The following is a 20,502-nucleotide window of genomic DNA, read 5'->3' as shown; positions in this document are numbered from 1 at the left end:
AATTTGTAAATTAAATGACCTCGTTCCTGATTGGTTGAATGCTTGCTTGACAGCGCTTTGAACTTATAGGTTATGCATATGTTACCGACTCTTGAATTAAATTAGTTCTTATAATCTATAGAAATTAAAGTAACTCGCATTTTTATAAGCAGTATATCATTCAGGATGAAAACTCAATAAAAATGACTGAGTTTGTTGATAAAAATATGTGGGTAAGATTAATGTTTTAAAAATTATACCTTAATACGTTCGCGGACAGTAAAAATTTCATGCCATTCTACACATTATAAAAAACCGGGAACTTCATATAACTCGCAATATGTGAATGCTGTAATCATAGTTACGAAACTACTGTGCGCTTGCACTGCCCCACATAAAATGCAATAGTTAATAGTACAAGCATTGGGTAGTTTTGCTTGGAAAAAGGTAACTTATGACAACGGCTAAACCCGAATGTTTCAGGTTCTAGGTCTAGTGTTAGTTCTACTATTCGTTCAATAAAAATATACCACAATCTAACGCTGAATAACAATTAAAACTAGAACTAACACTAGAACTAGAATCATTCGGGTTTAGCCGTCTTGAGAGACCAGCGGTCTTGTAGGTCTTGTGTTAGTTCTAGTGATAGTGCTAACTAGAACTAACACTAAACACGTCTCTCAAGACGGCTAAACCCGACTGATTCTAGTGCTAGGTCTTGTCTTAGTTCTAGTGATAGTGCTAGTGTAAAACTAGAACTAACACTAGACCTAGAATGAGAAACAGTTCTAGTTAGTGTGTCAAAGGTCTGGAATATCGCCAATAACTTCGCCATTTGTGGTTTTAAAAAATAATGTTTCAAATAAAAGTTTCTTCTTGATAAAATGTTTCCTTTTGACATTTAAAGCTGTCAACGGCGTTATTTTGGCGCCTACTTTGATTACAATTTGTGGATCTAATATTTTCAGAGAACGCATTTTTTCTCGATTTTTTTCTTATACAACCATATGATTTGATATGTTCATCGCGTAGAGGAATTTATCCTCTATCAAAATATGCCAAAAAAGGATATGCATTTCATTTAAAATAACAATGTTGATTGCCATACCAACGAAACAAAAAACAATGTAAGCAAGCAAATACCTCCAAAAAATGCCCCACAATTAATAAAGAATCTTTTATTTGAAACATTTCTCTTTACCACAAATGGCGAAGTTGTTGGCTATATTCCAGACATTTGACACATCCTATATATTTAATTAATGGATTGGTTTAATAATATTTCGTTATTTTAAATAAAATTGTTAAAATTGAAACGGAAAGATGGCGCTAACATTTCGTTCCCCACTACCAGCATCGCCAACCCTAAAATCTAAAATCCTCTCAAGTACATGTCCATACGCATAATTGATTATTTCATTGCGTTTGTCCGTTAGATGAAATTTCCGCGTCGTCGTTTGTTCTTTTAATTCGAACCACGGTAAGTTTTCCTTAAAATGAAAAAGGTTTAATTTTTTCCGTGTTATGCGTCGACTTCCGGTTACGGAATTTTCCTCTGGTCCGATGTTCGACCAATCAGCGTTAAGCGTTTGCTGTACCGTTACGTTCCTATTTTATTGTTTTTTTTTGTACGAACGCTAGTCTGACATCTTTATTTTCGCAAATCGATTCGGTTAAAACCAAGCGAGGTGTCAAGACGAACCCGGTATTTCCTCGTAATATTTTATTAATAAACTGAATAGTAAAGGGAAATAGTGTATGAAAAGATAATTTCGGTATGCAGGCCCCTCAACAAGTCTGTGTGAATGCGCAGAATAGCACTACTTCGGTAGGACCCGTTGGTAATCAAGTGATTGTGAAGATGAGCGAACTTCCACAACTTTCATCTGTGGGTGAGTAATTTTTAAAAATACATTTCTTTAAAATCTATCAAAAATAAAGCAATACTGGATATAAAAATGTCCGTTTTTCAAGATGAAAGAAATTTGTGTTACAAATAGAATTTTGTCGCGTTGAGGTCAATATGTCCGCAGAGACGCAAAAAACCATAAAAATTTCCGCGTTTCCCTAATTTGGTATGCGCATTAACATTGATTATTATTGCCAACACAAGAATTTTTTTTTTAATTAATGATTGCAAAATTCTTTGAAATTCATAAAATAATTGTTTATTCCTGCAAATTAAATGTGAGGTTATGTTGCGTAAAAATATGTCATAATTATGTCAATTAAATGTCAAAAAATATATAATGATAATTTCGTCTGTTCCATAGAGATGATGTCAAAATTCATAAATAAATATTTTTGTTGTTAAGGATTAAGTAACAAATTTGGTAAAATCCCCACTTTTTATAATATCAGTCTGTCCTTGTTTTAAAACTAAAAAAAAATCTGTAGGAAAAGTTTATTTTTTTACAAATGTATTTTTAAACCATTTATCTTTGCGGTCACGAGTATTTTTTGAATTTTATCCTTTAAGTTTACTGATATTTCGTTGTGGTTAGACATTAGCATGCCGCAAATAACTAAAAAACAAGTCAACCAAAGTTGGTGATTCAATAAATTTTTTTTAATTATAACGATTTATTTTCTAGGTTTATTAGAATTGGCTCACAGAGAATATCAAGCTGGTGACTATGAAAATGGTGAAAGACACTGCATGCAATTGTGGAGACAAGATCAAAGTAACACTGGTGTGTTACTTTTGCTCTCCAGCATTCATTTTCAATGTAGAAGATTGGATAAATCTGCACATTTTAGCACGTTAGCAATCAAACAAAATCCACTATTAGCAGAAGCCTATAGGTACTTTGAAATTAAACTTAACATTTACATTGAGTGTACCATTTCTTTTTATTTACATAGTAATCTTGGGAATGTATACAAAGAACGTGGACAACTTCCCGAAGCTTTGGATAACTACAGACATGCCGTTAGATTGAAACCTGATTTTATTGATGGTTACATTAACTTAGCGGCTGCTTTGGTTGCTGCTGGTGATATGGAACAAGCAGTACAAGCTTATATTACTGCTTTACAATATAATCCAGTAATTAATTTTAAATACATTAATTCAAAGATATCTTATTTATATTATTTATCTTTCCATAATAAATATTTCTGAATCTATAATTTAAATTAAATGTTTCAGGATTTGTACTGCGTAAGAAGTGATTTGGGTAATCTACTTAAAGCATTAGGTCGGTTAGACGAAGCGAAGGTACGTGATACGTTTAGTGTAAGATTGTACCCATTTTTCCAATCCTACCTAACCCCAAATTTCATTGAAACGATTGTCCTGATTCAAAAGGCAATCCCCATGTAAGAGAACTTCTTGGAGATGTAAAAAAAAAATTTTTTTAATAAATTTTGCGGTAAATCTAATTTTATGGGATATTTCCATTAAAAAGAAAGGGGCGCTTAGGCGTAGTACATCGGTGCGTAGAAAAATGATGAACTTTTATATTTGGCTAAAAAATCATTGCGAAAAAGGCGTATTTATTCCCGTAAAAATAAGCACAATTTTTTTTTGGTATTTATTCGAGTTTAAGCGATTGCGGATAATTTTAATTTGGCAAATTGGCGTTTTATTTTTTGTCTGCTACCCTCAGAGTTCAAGTGACAAAGTTTTTATTATTAAAGTATTAAAGAATTTATTTGTTTTGAGTAATTAATGTATATAAATACTTTATTGGACTTCAGGGAAGCAATTTAGGTTATTTTTTGTATATACAATGATAATTATGTTTTGGCGCTGAGCAAATTAAAAAGCACAGAAGATTTGCGTCTTTCTTATTCGTTGTCAATAATTAATAATAAAAACATTTTTCGATTTTAATTCAGAAACATTTAGTGGTGGCATAATTTTCTGTGTTTAAATAATTTTTTTAATGGCATAATTTGGACTTTTCAGCTTGTTACATCTCTCTGGTTGTGCTGAAGGACAACGTCCAGGTAACGAACTACGGCTGAATTTTGTTTTTGGTAACCGTTCTTTGTATGCGTATGCGTAACTACTTTTTGACTTAATTTTATTTATTACAAATGGAAATATCCCGTGAATTTTTTAAAAGGTCTCTTGCTTTCACTTGCTTTTATTGTTATATTTGAAATGTTGATTTTATAAGGTTGTAGGTAAAATGAATGAAACAAAAAGAATAAAATATAATCATCGTCTTTTACAAATATTTATTGTAAAATGTATTTCTTGGAATCTCAAATTCAATTTTGCTTCTATTTACAAAATTTTGAGTAATTGTTTAATTTTTAACAATTATCCAACTTGGGGTATTCTCCAAGTTGTCTATATGATGTATAAATCAAGGATGGTAGTTCTAATTTTAATTGTTATTCAGCGCTAGATTGTTGTATTTTTTTATTGGACTAAAAGTGGAACTAACACTAGACTTAGCACAAGGAACGCTCGGGTTTAGCCGTACGTGTCTTAAGACGGCTAAATCCGAATGTTTCTAGTTCTAGGTTTCTAACACTAGATCTGGAATTAGAACCATTCGGGTTTAGCCGTCTTAAGAGACGAACGGCTAAACCCGAATGGTTCTAGGTCTAGTGTTAGTTTTAGTTGTTATTCAGCGTTAGGTGTCTTATATTTCTATTGGACTAACACTAGACCTAGAACTAAAAACATTTGGGTTTAGCCATCTAAAGGGACGAACGGCTAAACCAGAATGTTTCTAGGTCTAATATTAGTTTCAGTGACAGTTCTAGATTGCCCTAGTTATCACTACAAATCTCTATGTTGTATATTTTTATTGAACTAACACTAGAACTAGAAGTATTCAGGTTTAGTCGAGCGTTTGAAGACGTCTCTTAACCTGAATGTTTCAAGTTCTAGGTCTAGTGTAAGTTCTAGTTTAAATTGTTATTCAGCGCTGAAGTCACGAACGGGTCTTCAAGCTTTTTCACCTGTTTCCGGGATGTAGCAGTCCTCTTAAATTTTACCGTCTTTGATATAAATATAAAACCACGTAGACTGAGCGCAACGGTTATGATATTAATCTGTTATTATATCGAGGTTTTACAGTACTAAATAACAAAAAATCAATGGATTTAAAATGAACCTTATAAAATAAACATTTTTGCAATTCCTTGCATTCACCACACCACATTTTTTTACTGTTATATGATACGTTTTATCGTGTAATTACCCCAAAGAGGACTTTCACCAAAATTTTTCACTTAAAATACTTTAACCAGACCGGTTTAATCAGAAATTAAAATTTAAAGTAAAAAAATTAAATGTGATTTTAATGTTTTTGAAATTAAAATTTTAAGTGAAAAGTTTAAATTTCATACTTTTTTTTTCTAAAATAAAAACTTAGGTCTGAATTGGTCATATCTGATTAAAAACTCATTGATTGATGAATGCAGGTACGAACCGGTCCCGTTATTAATTTTTAAAAAAGTAATAAAGAGAGACAATGTTTTGGTGAGTTTCCGAGTTTGTGGCCCGACCATACGATAAAAGTGATAGCTATACTAATGGTATTACTATTGCTGTATAAAAACACAGGTATGTGGCAACCGATTGTGATTGTGACGCGCTCCGAGACCCGGATTCAGGCGGGTAAAACAATTGGGCAATTTTCATCCAGGTAATGTACGCAAGCGACGAATATATGTAGCGCGGGAATCGCTTCTTTATTTTTAGGTGGTAATATGGACTGTTATTCGAGACCTCTCGCGCGCGATCCTATATTATTTTCTCCCAAACAAGATTCAGCTCCTTCACCGTTTCCAATTTTCTTGTATAACGCGGTTCTTAAACGAACCAAGCGCTAGAGCATCCATCATCAAAAATAACTAATAGCAAATAAACTATCCTTTTTTTTGCAGAAAAGAAAACTTAATTTTAGTTTAATTTACAGCAGCGCTCCGCGTACGAAAATCGTTGCGCATCTGCGAAAGCAATCATCTCTTTGTGGCGCGATTTTTAATTTGGCGATTGCGCAATACGCTAAAACAGCCTTATCTTTCCCTTTCTTGTTTCTCTATTTGCTTTGGCTTTAAAAATTTGAATTTGAGAGGTTTCTCGATGTGGATATTTGCGCTGCGCGAATCTAAACAAAATTTGTCTGTCGAACAAATTGATCACCGTTCGTTTTGTTTTGTTGTTTTTCTTAGGCGTGTTACCTGAAAGCTATCGAAACGCGGCCTGATTTTGCGGTCGCCTGGAGTAACTTGGGATGTGTCTTTAATGCCCAGGGAGAGATATGGCTTGCTATACATCATTTTGAAAAAGCCGTCGGCCTAGATCCGAATTTTCTCGATGCTTACATTAATCTTGGAAATGTTTTAAAAGAAGCAAGAATTTTTGATAGGTAAGTCGTAGTTTAATATGTAATCTGTGAGGTTTTTCCACTACATTTCACCGCTGACATTCCTATGATTAGAAACCTAATCCTTAACTAAGCAGTATCCCGAGATGATAATCTGTTGGGGTTTTATAATCGTACAGCTTACGCTGTATATGTATAACATTATCCTCAAAATCTCTTTGATATTTGCATTTCGGTATAATTGCGGTAATTAGAATAATTTAATGCAAGAACGCATTAAGCAGGTTATGTACAAGAAAAATGGCATTTTTTTGCAACTTTTGAAGTTATGTGTAAAACGCACAATATTATTTTGCATTATTTTTCTATCTATTTCGTTTCGTCATGTAGTACGTATTATCTTTGCTCTTCAAAATGCGCTATTGAACGGTGCTGTACTATTTTTTCGTCATAAGTTATGACCCTTAAAACACTGAACGCGGAATGAATATAACGATTGCTGGCCAATACTTAGATGTGGCCACAGAGAATACTCTTATCCAATAATTTTAGAACAAAATCTTATTGAATTTGATATAAGTATTTTTTTTTAAATTTATTATGTAATTAAATAGAGTAAATGAGGTTATAAAGAAATAAGGTTAATATAATTCCAGGGATTCTCTAGAGGAATTTAAGTAAATTAAACCGGCAAAATGGAACGGTTCATTAATCGAAAGTAATGAGGGATAAAAGGGATACAATTATATGGAAACGAAGAATATTTATACCAAGCTATTTTTACAAATTGATCCTTTTTGTTGAAAACAAAAAAAAAGCTGACGAAACGGTCACATCGTCATTGACAAAAACCATACCGTCGGTACAAAAATAAACGTGCAGGAAACGTGACTGCTCTAAACGAGACGACCTAAAAGCAACGGAAAAGATTAAATCTGTTGACGATGAGACCTACATTCCGATGACGCGTTTGAGTTTTTTTTGAGGAATTTTTCCTCAATTTTTTTGTGCTGTCTAATTAATTATTAATGCCGACGGAGGTCATAAACCGCACGTGCTACAAATTTTTGGCAACATATTTTGGAAATGATACAAAAACCGAGTTTAGGATATGAAATTTTAAAAAAATAAATAAAAAGGGACTTTGAACAGAAAGAAAATATTTTTGAAAGTTTTGTTCCATCGTTGTTTAAGAAGAAATTGCTTTAAAAATGATATTTTTAGTAATGAATTTACGATATAAGTATGGATATTTATTAGAATGACGTGAAAAGCGCACCTTTTCAAATCAATACCTCGACTCACGTAGATACAACGGCCGATCCTGCCCAGTTCAAACCGTCCTTGACTAGTACGCAACGGTTCCTACCACGGGTTGGGCCATAATTTGTTGCCCCCGTCGCGTAACTTTATAGAACCCCTAATTGACTTGTATGCAAATAAATTGAATACGAACGACGATTTCTCATTTACGAAGTGATTTTCTTCACATAATGAAGAGAAATAAAAAGGTGAGTTAATTCTAAACATTCCTACGTTTAGGATTGCGTGAGATACTGTGGTGGATTTTGCGTGTGCAAAAGAGGCGATCGCGCAGCCTCTGGTGTCCATGGAAACCGACGGGACACCCACCCAGAACGTTGTGTCCCGGTGGGGTCGTCGGAGCCGAGGCCCCTTTCAGTCGCCGTGAATCTACCACCGCAGTCCGATTCTCTTTTCCGCCCAAATTCAACCCCTTTCGTTCCGTCTTCATCATCTACGTTTTCATTTCCTTCTTAGTGTAATAGATGACGCGCGTGATGTGGCAGCGTCGTCCTCATCAATGTGTAGAACGGCTTTTTCGAAACTGACCAAAAAAAAACTTTTTTCGCAAAAATTTCTTTTCCAATCCCGTACTTTTAGATTTAAAACGAAAATCAAAACGAAATATAAACGACAATAATAGCAGGGATCATAGCCGAATTATTTTTTATTAAGCGTAAATGTTAAGTTTTTTAATAAATTAACTCGAAGAAAACAATGTGAGTATGTTAGAAAAGATTTATTTCGTTTTAATGGACTTTAAATCGAATTAGATCACTGACACGCGTCAAACGCGCTTTGATCCGCACAGAAATAACCCATTCGTTCTTCTCGGCTTACAAATTTAAAGTCGATTGAAATATGTAAATGTGGGAAGTCTGCCAGAAGCCTTACGGAAGACCGACTTCCACTATCCGGGAAAATATCTTTATGATGCCAACGGTATAAAATCTTTTCTTACGGGGTTCATTCCTGAATAGAATCATTCAAAAATTATTAAATATCTTCAATAAAACAAGAATATTAAAATGTAAAATTAAAGTTGCATTTTCATATATTTTGTAAACGCCCTGTATGTTTTCAATCTTATTGAACGAATTTTATTTTAAGTTTTCTAAAAACGAAATGGTTATTTTGGTGCGTTTTACATTTTCGTATGTCTCCGATGGTGTGTGTCTCTCCTTGATTGAAAATCAGCCAATTTCGTGTAATCCTCGAAAAAGGATAGAAACAGCGGAAGCAAAGATCGCTTCCCTCGGGCGATTGCGGGAATCGTTCGTGCGATTCCGTCGCTGGTAATGAGAAAAAGTAGGTAGTGATCGTCGACGAGAGAAGTTGGTGGACGCGGTGGCGATGCGTGCGCGATGGAGTTACAGTGCGTCGTCGTTTACACGATCATCGATATACCGGAACCGAAACCGCCACCGGGGTTCTTTGCCGATTCGTCGTCGACGGAAGTCGGCTGTCTCGGATGGATCAAGAATCAAATCAAAAGGTTTTAATAAATATCAAGAAATTTAAAACTTTTTATATAAAGGAAAATATCTTTATGAATTAGTAGTTAACGTGTAGTTAACCAGGGCAGTTGATGTTAGAGGGTTGTTGGTGATTTCTAAATTTGCTCTCAACCAGAGGGAAATTGTCGACAACCTGTTGCTTGTAATTTCACCCTGCCCCATTCTATTTAAGTGCTGTCCCTCTATTTAAAAAGTCCCCCCTCTATATCAAGAGATTATGTATCCTAAGAACACTGTTGGTTGTTGAGAAAATTAGATGATAAAAATGCTTACATTTTAATTCGAATACGGGGTGAGTCATAAAATCACCTTGAGTATCAGTATCCCGGTATTTAACAGCTACCTTAAATAAATTTTCTTTAAAAATATTATCTATATTTAACGTAATGTTAATCAAATGTTAATCGAGAGTAAACGACAGGTTAAGTAAAAATTTGCGTTCAAAAATCTTTTAATTCACGGATAATGTTGCGTTAATTTCAATGCAAGGGTTAAGCCAGCAAAGCCAAGTTAATCGGTGTTATTCAAATCATCTTTAATGCAAGGTTAAAGTCCTATCATTAAATTAAAAGACGCTTAACGTAGCCTAATTAAATGTTGGTTATGTGATTAATTAAACGGTGATTACACTACATAAGGGGCTATTTAGGACCGTTTCATGAAGTTCATTTTATCACCTCCATAATAACGCCAACGGGAAGCAACAATAACATACTTTATGGTATCCATTTGCGGCAGTGTAAATTATTTTACCTGTCTCTAAAGTACTTAAATACTTGTCAACATTAAAAAAAAAGGCGGCTGGATTTGAACCCTTTCCTTGAGCTACCGACCTTCAATACCTAATCAAACTTTACCGAGGTATATTAACAAAACAAATCATTTGTCACATATTTGATATCACTCACAAGTTACATTATCTTCATATATTTAAATTTTGCGATTGGCGATAAAATGTTGTATGCATCGAACTCGTCTCGCTCGCTTGGATCATAATCTCAGACTTGTTCGATAAAGAATCACTTTGCTAACTTGATACATAACTATTATTTCATACTGTTCGGTATATTGATGTTTACATCATCAATTTGAGTCCGGTAAGTGAAGTATAACAACACAAGGCCGGTAAGTGTTCCTAAGCTATAAACTTACCGGACGTAGCAACACCGTTGCCATAGAAAAAGAGGTCATAATATGTCATTTTTAATTTTTGAAATAAGTAAATGTTTTACACCGTAATTGCTGTTTAAGCAGACTCCGACGGTTAACCGGTCTTGTACCCTAATACTCTTCTTAAAGGAATGATTTTAAACTTTAGTTCAATAATAACGACTAATAATAACATTCGTTATCATAATTAACTTATGATGTATCACAATGGATAATTACACAAACGTCAAATTTGAAAATATGTCAATTTTAAATTTGTCATCTGATGTGAGTCACGGAACGTACGTTTCAATGCGATGGCCATGTTTTCATTTACGCATTTCAATAACCTTGAATCGCTGAATTCTTTCAGACATTGTGTACAACGTAACAACAACAGTTGTTTAGAATCTTTCCATCAGTTCGTTTACTAATAAATGCCATGCTGTACAGTTTTAAGAAAACACTGCTATTTTTTAAGGTATCTAAAAATACAAGATGGAAAATAATAAAATTTTTGATTTTATGAATTTAAATGTTTTTATTAACGCTTGCACTCGAAATTCAAACTCAAACAAGTTTGTTTTTTGATAGCGACGTGTTTAAGCAATAAAGATGTATAGTAGTGATGCTAAATACTTCGATGGTGTCGGTTTATTTGTTTAAACAATTTTATTAACCTTCAAAATAACAAATTTAATTCGTAATTTTATATCGTTCCTTTTTTTTCCTTTCAAAACAATATTTTTTATTTATCTGTTATAGAGCGGTAGCAGCGTACTTGAGGGCTTTAAATCTATCCCCAAACAATGCGGTCGTTCACGGAAATCTCGCTTGCGTCTATTACGAACAAGGACTCATCGATCTCGCAATCGATACTTATCGGCGCGCGATCGAACTACAACCGAATTTCCCAGACGCTTATTGCAATTTGGCGAATGCTCTTAAAGAGAAAGGGCAGGTAGCGGAAGCCGAGGAATGTTACAATACCGCATTGAGGTTGTCGCCATCGCATGCTGACTCATTGAACAATTTAGCGAATATCAAACGAGAACAAGGTTATATTGAAGAAGCAACGCGTTTATATTTAAAAGCATTGGAAGTATTTCCGGAATTTGCCGCTGCTCATAGTAACTTAGCTTCGGTATTACAACAACAAGGGAAATTAACGGAGGCTTTGATGCATTATAAAGATGCGATCCGTATCCAGCCGACGTTTGCTGATGCTTACTCGAATATGGGTAATACTCTTAAAGAAATGCAAGACGTGAGCGGTGCTCTTCAATGTTACACAAGAGCGATTCAGATCAATCCGGCTTTTGCGGATGCGCATAGTAACTTGGCAAGCATTCATAAAGATTCTGGAAACATTCCCGAAGCGATTCAATCATATCGCACCGCTTTAAAACTAAAACCCGATTTCCCAGATGCGTATTGCAATCTAGCTCATTGTCTACAAATCGTATGCGATTGGACTGATTACGATATCAGAATGAAAAAGTTGGTTACAATTGTTGCCGATCAATTAGATAAAAATCGTTTACCATCCGTTCATCCACATCATTCTATGCTTTATCCGTTATCTCACGAATTTCGTAAAGCGATTGCCACGCGCCATGCGAATTTGTGTTTGGAAAAAATCAACGTCTTACATAAACTCCCATACAAATTCGCTTATGAAATTAAAGGACGGTTAAGAATTGGTTATGTAAGTAGCGATTTCGGAAATCATCCAACATCGCATCTTATGCAATCCGTCCCGGGACTTCACGATCGCAACAAGGTCGAAATTTTCTGTTACGCTTTAAGTCCCGATGATGGGACCACTTTCCGTAGCAAAGTCGCTAGGGAAGCCGAACATTTCATCGATTTATCGCAAATACCGTGTAATGGAAAGGCGGCCGATAAAATCTATTCGGATGGGATTCAAATTCTCGTTAACATGAACGGTTACACGAAAGGTGCGAGAAATGAAATATTTGCTTTGCGTCCGGCACCGATTCAAGTGATGTGGTTAGGATATCCTGGTACGAGTGGTGCAAGTTTTATGGATTATTTAATTACTGATGCTGTTACCTCACCGTTAGAATACGGTCATCAATACAGCGAAAAATTGGCTTATATGCCACACACTTATTTTGTCGGTGATCACAGGCAAATGTTTCCTCATTTAAAAGAACGTTTAATTGTTAGTGATAAAAGCAGTAATAGCGTTGCTGATAATGTTGCGATTATAAACGCAACCGATCTTTCGCCTCTTGTTGAAAATACAGATGTTAAAGAAATTAAAGAGCTTGTTCAAGCGCCTGCAAAAACAGTTGAAATCAGTCTTAAAGTTGCTGAGCTTCCAACAACAACACCAATTGAAACAATGATTGCTCACGGACAAGTACAAACCTCCTTAAACGGTGTGGTTGTTCAAAACGGTTTAGCAACCACCCAAACTAATAATAAAGCAGCAACCGGAGAAGAAGTTCCACAAAACATCGTTATCACCACTCGACAACAATACGGATTACCAGACGAAGCAATCGTATACTGTAATTTTAATCAATTATACAAAATCGATCCGTTAACACTTCAAATGTGGGTTAATATTTTGAAAAACGTTCCTAATTCCGTTTTGTGGTTATTGAGGTTCCCGGCTGTTGGCGAACCGAATTTACAAGCGACCGCTCAGCAATTAGGACTTCCAGCAGGAAAGATTTTGTTTAGTAATGTGGCGGCGAAGGAAGAGCACGTTAGAAGGGGTCAGTTGGCCGATGTTTGTTTGGACACACCGCTTTGTAATGGACACACAACGAGTATGGACGTATTGTGGACCGGAACCCCCGTCGTTACACTTCCGGGGGAAACTTTGGCATCAAGAGTTGCCGCTTCGCAATTGGCTACTTTGGGTTGTCCGGAATTAATTGCCAGATCTAGACAGGAATATCAAGAAATTGCTATTAAGTTAGGAACGGATAAGGAATAGTAAGTATTTTTTATTTCAAATTAAAATGGTTTAATTTTAATTTTTTTTTTTTTTTTTTAATTAGTTTGAAAGCAATGAGACATAAAGTTTGGACAGCGAGGACGAGTTCACCATTATTTGATTGTAAACAATACGCACAAGGTTTAGAGATGCTCTACCACCAAATGTGGCAGAGGTACGCCAAAGGACTTAAAGCCGATCACGTAGCAGCTATCGAGAAATAAGAAAAATATTTAAAAAAAATTGACTCCAAAAAAAAAAAAAGAAAGAAATGGATCACAGTATTTATTCATTTTCTCTTATATAATTAGCAACATATACAACATATATATTTTTATTATCTTTGTTATTAGCTTAGGATAGAGCGACTATTTTTTTTTATTATTTAGTTTTCAATTTTCAAAGGAGGTTCGCGTGGGCGATCCTCTAAAGAAGCTAGAATTGTGTATAAAAAGATAAAGATCGTAAAAAAAAGTGTATAGTTGCGATACGTTTCAAGTTAATGTCTTTTTTGAAACTTGAGACTTAATTAGAGTGTGTGACAATTTCTCAAAAAAAATCGTAAATGATTGATCGCTGTGCTGTAATTATTTATAAAAGAAACGTATGTTAAGTGTTTTTAATGCCTTTTATTGTATTACCCTTAAAATACCCTTAAAATGATGTTGGAAAGCGATGAGTGGCCGTAATGTTCCATGACCTACAAAAATAATAAGGTAAGTTGTTTAAATTTTAATATTAGATAAGTTGAGAATATAAAAGATTTTTTTGCGGTTTTAATAGTAATAATTGCCAAATTTGATTAAATGCTAAAATTAATCCAAATGTATTTGCAAACTCAATATTAGTATATTTCGTAGATCTAGTTTAATGAGCAATTAGTACCGAGCGAGATTTGCATAGGGCAAAGGTCGTAAAGTGGCTTTACTAAAGCGGTTTAAAGCTGTACCCAATGGATTAGTTGTGGCTAAAATACAGCAAACCACAATTGCTCAACAGCTTCAGAATCTATTAATTTATATACATGAATTTACAGCAAGAGAGGCCTGTAGAAAAACTTACCTTGAAATATAACTTGAACTGATTGAATTTAAACAGATTTTGTGCAGCTTTTTCTTACATTTTATTGTTTTATCATCTTAGTTCAGTTAAATTTTAATGAGATTCAACATAACACCACAACAGAAACCAAATTACTGATAAAATTTAATGAAAAGGGCGCTATATTGTCCAAACGTCAAAGTTGACAGGATTTGTTTTTGACGTCTTAAATGTCAAAATCCCCGTCAGTATAGGTTATGATGATGACCCACCTTTTCATATAATTTGAGGCTATCCCATCGAAATTATACATTTTTCCGTCAAATAGCTTTTAAGAAAGAAAATCATAAAGTGACAACACAACAACAGAAGCCCAATTACAGATGAAGTTTCATGAAAACGGAGCTATATTATCCAACCGTCAAGTTGACAGGATTGGTTTTTGATGTGTTAAGTGTCAAAATCCTTGTCAATATAGATTATGATGATAATAATAATATTCCTTTATTACCCAACAGGCATAGCCCAAAAATCTATCTATGATCCTACCTTTTCATATAATTTTAGGCTATTCCATCGAAATTATACATTTTTCCATCAAATAGCTTTTAAGAAAGAAGATCATAAAGTGGCGGTATCGCGCAAAACTATCTTTTATCATTTAACTCGCGATAAGAAACAGCGTCGTCGGAATTGTTCAAATTTGTGTACCTATTATATAACAAATGATTACTGCAGATTTTTTAATCAAATGGTTACCGATATATCAAAGACTCATACGATTGTGTGGAAACTAAAAGAATCGTTTAAAAAAATTTCATTGACGTCCACTGAAATGATCTAAAAATAAAACAATTTGTTCGGCAGACCGAAACCTCTTCGAGTGCATCCACTACAACCGCAGCCGCAACCAATAAACTTACGGGCAAACGCACAACTATGACACCATTGTTATCAGAATGGTCTGTTCGTGTATAAGTGCGGCAGCGTTGGCGCCTTCATAGTCGCCACCGACGTCGTCCACGTACCGGTGTAAACCTGGCTTCAATGGAACTCGTTCCTAACGGACTCTCAACGTCCGCACCTCGCGTTTATTCGCCGACGACGTGTTTCTCAAAACGGGAACCTCTTTCATTCTTTTAAACAACTCCAAGTTTAGTTTTGAACTTGACGCAATGTTAAAATCGTCGTTTCGCCGGTTAATTAAAGTTCTAATTAAATTATCAGTCGATTGATTGCGTTCGTTGTTTTGGTGGTTCTTGTATTTGCGCGATTTCTTCATTGATTAACGTTTTTCTCGTCAACTTCTTTTATTGTCGATCTGGAGAGGTAAATCTGTAAATCACGCGGAGCTGACGCTTTCAACAGAAGACGGAAAATATAAAGCCCCCCCAAGGTACGTTATATTATTATTGAGTGAGCCCCCACCTTTCACGTTTATAACGTAATTCGAACACCTGTTTAGGCCCGCTTTTTCTTTCCCCGGTTCATCAACAGGTGTTCGTCGTTATTCGGTGGGGATTTCATGTATATATTTTTTTAGTTTTTTTGTTGTATGTATGTATTATAAAAACAACGTCACTTTTACAATGAAGATAATTAATTTGAATTGAATTGTTACTTAATTCAAATCAGGTTAAATAGATAAAGGTCATTGTTAAATTTGCAAAGATAATAGGTAATTTTAAATTATTGAAATTGCAATGAAGAAATTTAAATTTTTTTTAGGTGATGTGTCAAATTTTTTGACAGTTCTATTGTTTAGGTTAAATTCAACCAAATTTACAAAATTCAAAAAGAAATCAAAAAATAGTGTTAAACTATAAAAGTTCTCAACAACGACTTATATATAATTGTAAATTGTTCCATTTACACCTTCGGCCTTGGTAGAAAACAGTGCATGAACAAGGCTGGTGATATCACGTAACACTTTTTGTCGTATTTGAAGCCGAATAAAAGGCAAAACGGGGTCTCAAAATAAAACAAAATTAAAGTAGATTTGTATGGACTTTATTGAATATCATTTAGGTGTGTTGTTCTTTGAGAAATGTTTCACCTTCTCTTAGTCTTACGATACTTAGCCCGAGGGAAATTATTTGAAAACCACATTAGAAACGTGAATTGAACAAGATTTACATAATATCAATAAGCCTTTTGCGTAATAAAAAGAATGTTAAAACCCTTAATTTGTTAACAATCTTAATTTTTCCAGTATTTATTTTTATCGTCAGTCTAAAAATATGTTTCTAGCAATTTAAAGAACTTATACGTTTCTAATTCTTACTCAAGTTATTTAAACGATTCTATTTGTCGTTTTAAAATAAAGTACGTAAATTTGCGTTTCATTACGACAATAAACCATAATGAAATGAAACGATTCGTAATAATTCAAACTGAATTAGAAATTGCAAACAAGATCGGACGTTATTTACAAATTGAGTTTTAAACGCTCGGGTTTCTTGGGGAATTATTAAACACACATTGTGCGCTTAAACGGCGCCGTCTACATTTTAATCGAATCTGGATCTAAAAACTTGCAAACGCAATAAATCTCACCTCTATTACCTTGATTCGCTGGTGCAAAATTTCACGTCTAAAGATAGAAACTGGTAAACAATGAACATAATATACTATTTAAAACCGGCTCGTTTATTTTACGCAAACCCCCAAATATTTTTTAGTTACTTTTATTTTCCCTTATTAATCTTTACGGTTATTTATATTAAAATAGATTTAAAAATAACCTCGAAATTATGACAGTTTGTGTATGTAATTAGTAATTTTTTCGTATAAAATGACATTTGGTAGCACTGCGTTTTAGTACTTTTTGACATTTAATATAACCTCAATTATCACTTTGTGAAAATATTATTTTAAAAAATATTGGATATATTTCAATGAAAAGTGGAATAAACCTAAATAGACTATTTAATTTTCGTTTATCTTCGTTATTATTTATATTTCGTTTATTTATATTGCTTATCTAAGTGGAGTGAAACCTTATTCCTTTTTGAGTTTTTTGGTTCAAATGTCTATCTGTTTCTATCGTAATAAAATGCCGGGAATTTCATATAACTCGCAATATATAAATGCAATAACCATAGTTAAGAAAATACTATGCTCTTGCACTGTCCCACATAAAATGCAACATAGCTTAATAGTACAGGCATTGGGTAGTTTTGCAAAAGAAAAGTTTTGCTTGGAAAAAGGTGACGTCCTTATGATAACCCTGAGTTTTCTGCCGTCTTAAGAGACGCATGGCTAAAGCCGAATGTTGCTGGTTCTAGGTCTAGTGTTGGTTCTACTTTTCTAACTAGCACTACCTACCACTGTCACTAGTTCTAGGTCACATTAGACCTAGAACTACAAAAATTCGGATTTTTGAAAATTGCGTCTAAACCGGAATGTTTCTAGTTCTAGATCTAATGTTCTGGTGACAGTGGTAAGTAGCGCTAGTTAGCATAAGATATCACTATGTTGCATATTTTTATTGCACTAAAACTAGAACTAACACTAGACCTAGAACTAGAAAGTAGCGGGTTTATGTGGGACAAAGTAAGTAGGTACGCCCTGGTTTCTATGGAAATATATTTTTGTATATTGCATTTTAAGTGAAATTCACTGTATGTATGTATAAAACGTTTAAAAATTGATATGAGTAATTAATTATTGTTAAAACAATTCAGTGTTTATTAAATTACATCAATTGATATAGATTAGATTTTCGTTGATATAGAAATATACTCACCGATATTTTTATTAAATGAAACGAAATTCTACGAAAACCCTAATTTTTAAAACAATTACTTCTAACAATAAAACATTTTCACCTACATACGTGTTTGTGAACCAGTCTAACCCGAAAAATCATCATAAATAGATTAAACAATTTTTAATTAGGTAAGCGAAATCATTTAACACGACTAACCTTAAAATTGATTCAAAAATTTGAATTATATACAATTACGTTTTAATTGTTCAGAAATTTACTTAAATTAATTAAATTAAAAGTGACGTTGGTTTAAATTTTGACAGTTGTAGAAGATTTTTTAGGTTAATTTTTGAGTATCTTTATTTATTTTTTTTTTAATTTCAGATTTAATAAATAACGTTCTTCGAATGTCGAGAAAAAGGAAAAGACACTATTAAAATTTTAAAATAATTAAAGTGTGTTAATTGTTAAAATAATGGGAGATTCTGAAAGGAATAATTCGCCGAGTTCTGTTGACCATAAGAACGGAAGGGATGTTAAATCTTTGGAACCGTCGGAAGTAGATCCTTGCATTGACGAAAAAATACAAAGGAATAAGTTTTTAAATCGGGCGGAAGTCGCAATACGTAGAAAAACTGGATTATCACAAGAAGGTGTGAAGTACGCGATCGGTTTAGTGATTTTAACATTGGTTTTGTTCGTTATTGTTATCGCGTTGGCAATCGCTTGGCCCTCCGTTCCCCATCATTTCGAATATCCAATTTGTAGAGATCCTGCGTGTCTTCGTGCGGCTTCCCAGGTAAGTTTTCGAAGATTTATTTTTAAAACGTTAGTTTTATGCAACCAGTATTACATATTTTATTATTTTGTTGTATTCTACAATATGAACCCATTTTTATGTGTCATATTTCATATTCTTTGTGTTCTTTTATTGTCATTAGTAACATTACTTAGCTTTCGTTATTTCGTTAAAGCTAATTATCAGCACTTTGAAGACATTTGACAGAATCTGTCAAAATGACATTAAAAAAAAAAGAATTAGGTTGGTACTTAATTGCCTTGAAATTGAAAGATAATTGCAAAGTTTAAAATACGAATATTTAGCACAATTTTGGCTCGATGCAGCATTTTGATTGAATAGTAAATTATTTATAGGTAAACCTTATTCGTTTTCTTATTGTATATGAAAATTAACTCATTTTTTGTAAAATTGGATTCCTAATGAAACATAACCTCAAAAAATCTGATTTAATTAATCTGATTAAAGAAGAAAGATTTAGTAGCAGTTGCAACAACTTTATTCACAAGACTATTTTGAAATTTCCTGTTTTTTTTATTATTTTGTTCACTTTTGGGTTAGCGTACTCCCAATCGTCCAAACAAATCGAATGTGGAGAACGAACGGCGCAACAGGAAACTTGGATTTGTTGAAACGCGCTCTTACAAAGTACAAAAGGCCGCGCGGCGTCTCTCGGTTCTAACAGTAAATCACTCACAAAGGGAAAGAACGAAATTGTTTACAAGGGGTCCACGGAAAGACGAAACAATATGCTATATTTCAAACAAACCATTATGTACCCGAGTATTTTTAAAATTAAAAAAAATCGAGAGAGAACACTATGAGACTTTAGAAATTTTATTTTAATAAAAGCTTCGTGATTTGCAAAGATTGGGTCAAACGTGAGAGAGGTCAAATGGGGTAAATGTACCCTAAAGTGGTTTATTGATTTTTAGAATCTAGTTTCTATTCTCCACAAGCTCAGATTCAACTGGATTATTTGATAACAAAGAACGGAAAAGGTTGTTAATAAAGAAATTGTATATAAACGAATAATTTTATAAACATTTTCGTGTCAAATTTCAATTTTAAAAAGGACAGGTCGGCATTTTCGTTTGGTTTATAAGCCTGAAATCAATAATATTATTGAATTAACTTATTTTTAATTATCGTAATGGCTTTTACTAACTTTAATGATACTAATCCCGGTGTAACAGGCATCCATTTTTCTGGAACTGGAGGTAAACATTGAATAATCCGTTCGGGTTGTTTTTCAAATGGCTTTATAACTGGTTTGTACTCTCGGTTATCGGCGATATCACCAATTCTGTTTTTGCACCATTGAATACAGTGTCTCTCAGGAACTAAAAAAAATAAATTTAAAATATTATATTTTGAAAAAAACAATTTTACGTTGATGAAGTTTAACTTTTCGGTCAAGATGTCCAAATGAATGAAATTGGTGTTCTTCTACTAATTTTTTATATTCCTCACAACGACACGTTTCCATTTATTAGTTTTTTTTTAATTATTTCCAATATACATGAAAAATTATTTGGTAGTTTTGTGTATTTTGACGTTGTCAAACCAAAACGGCATTAAAAAAGACACGAAAATGATTGTTTGACTTTAATTAGGTATATGCCATTTTTAAAAAAATACCATCTTTAAAACTACTTTTTAAGTTATTCTTTAATTGTTGACTTTAAAATTAATTTAATAATATTTATAAAAGTGTAAATCCCATCTATCGA

General features: G+C 33.5%; 3 protein-coding genes and 2 long non-coding RNA genes across 6 annotated transcripts in view; 2 read left to right on the top strand and 3 right to left on the bottom strand.

Annotated features, from left to right (window-relative positions):
* Positions 1-107: 107 nt before the first annotated feature.
* LOC111427139 (O-linked N-acetylglucosamine (GlcNAc) transferase sxc) lies at positions 108-13,835 on the top strand. Of its 2 annotated transcripts, none has more exons than XM_023062128.2 (8): positions 108-212; positions 1,763-1,871; positions 2,574-2,784; positions 2,845-3,028; positions 3,131-3,199; positions 6,121-6,317; positions 11,009-13,216; positions 13,282-13,835. In XM_023062128.2, exons 1-8 carry the CDS (start codon positions 183-185, stop codon positions 13,439-13,441), a joined length of 3,168 nt encoding a protein of 1,055 aa, XP_022917896.1. In that variant the 5' UTR covers positions 108-182; the 3' UTR covers positions 13,442-13,835. The 2 variants fall into 2 exon arrangements, with proteins under 2 accessions (XP_022917896.1, XP_022917897.1); XM_023062129.2 differs by lacking the exon at positions 108-212 and adding an exon at positions 1,352-1,459.
* On the bottom strand, positions 13,486-15,207 carry LOC111427145 (uncharacterized). The gene is made up of 2 exons (XR_002707905.2): positions 14,280-15,207; positions 13,486-13,917 (listed from the first exon to the last, which is right to left on the bottom strand). It is a non-coding gene; the product is annotated as an uncharacterized lncRNA (long non-coding RNA).
* A 358-nt stretch (positions 15,208-15,565) lies between these two features.
* The window catches only part of LOC111427140 (gone early), a 30,843-nt gene continuing 25,906 nt past the window's right edge, over positions 15,566-20,502 (top strand). Inside the window, exons 1-2 of the mRNA XM_023062130.2 lie at positions 15,566-15,654; positions 18,355-18,769. Coding sequence (XP_022917898.2) covers positions 18,446-18,769 — 324 coding nt within the window. The 5' untranslated portion in view covers positions 15,566-15,654; positions 18,355-18,445. The remainder of the gene's footprint in view (positions 15,655-18,354; positions 18,770-20,502) is intronic.
* LOC139428950 (uncharacterized) lies at positions 16,253-17,107 on the bottom strand. Its single transcript, XR_011639631.1, has 2 exons — positions 16,543-17,107; positions 16,253-16,490 (listed from the first exon to the last, which is right to left on the bottom strand). It is a non-coding gene; the product is annotated as an uncharacterized lncRNA (long non-coding RNA).
* Positions 19,593-20,370, bottom strand: LOC111427144 (uncharacterized). Its single transcript, XM_023062135.2, has 3 exons — positions 20,162-20,370; positions 19,938-20,112; positions 19,593-19,876 (listed from the first exon to the last, which is right to left on the bottom strand). The coding sequence occupies exons 1-3, from the start codon at positions 20,256-20,258 to the stop codon at positions 19,837-19,839; spliced, it is 312 nt and encodes a 103-aa protein (XP_022917903.1). The 5' UTR covers positions 20,259-20,370; the 3' UTR covers positions 19,593-19,836.

This window comes from Onthophagus taurus, chromosome 2 (genome assembly GCF_036711975.1).
Source record: "Onthophagus taurus isolate NC chromosome 2, IU_Otau_3.0, whole genome shotgun sequence".
Classification (NCBI taxonomy): domain Eukaryota; kingdom Metazoa; phylum Arthropoda; class Insecta; order Coleoptera; family Scarabaeidae; genus Onthophagus; species Onthophagus taurus.
This window is presented reverse-complemented; position numbering and strand designations above follow the sequence as displayed.

What these genes read in the sequence shown, in the direction of transcription:
- LOC111427139 (XM_023062128.2), top strand. Translation starts at nt 183, where the DNA reads ATGACTGAGTTTGTTGATAAAAATATGTGG. An exon ending in TCCACAACTTTCATCTGTGG is followed by an intron (nt 1,872 to 2,573) that starts GTGAGTAATTTT and finishes TTTATTTTCTAG; the next exon opens with GTTTATTAGAATTGGCTCAC. An exon ending in CTATTAGCAGAAGCCTATAG is followed by an intron (nt 2,785 to 2,844) that starts GTACTTTGAAAT and finishes TTATTTACATAG; the next exon opens with TAATCTTGGGAATGTATACA.
- LOC111427144 (XM_023062135.2), bottom strand. Translation starts at nt 20,258, where the DNA reads ATGGAAACGTGTCGTTGTGAGGAATATAAAAAATTAGTAGAAGAACAC. An exon ending in AAAAGTTAAACTTCATCAAC is followed by an intron (nt 20,113 to 20,161) that starts GTAAAATTGTTT and finishes TATTTTTTTTAG; the next exon opens with TTCCTGAGAGACACTGTATT. An exon ending in CCGGGATTAGTATCATTAAA is followed by an intron (nt 19,877 to 19,937) that starts GTTAGTAAAAGC and finishes TATTGATTTCAG; the next exon opens with GCTTATAAACCAAACGAAAA.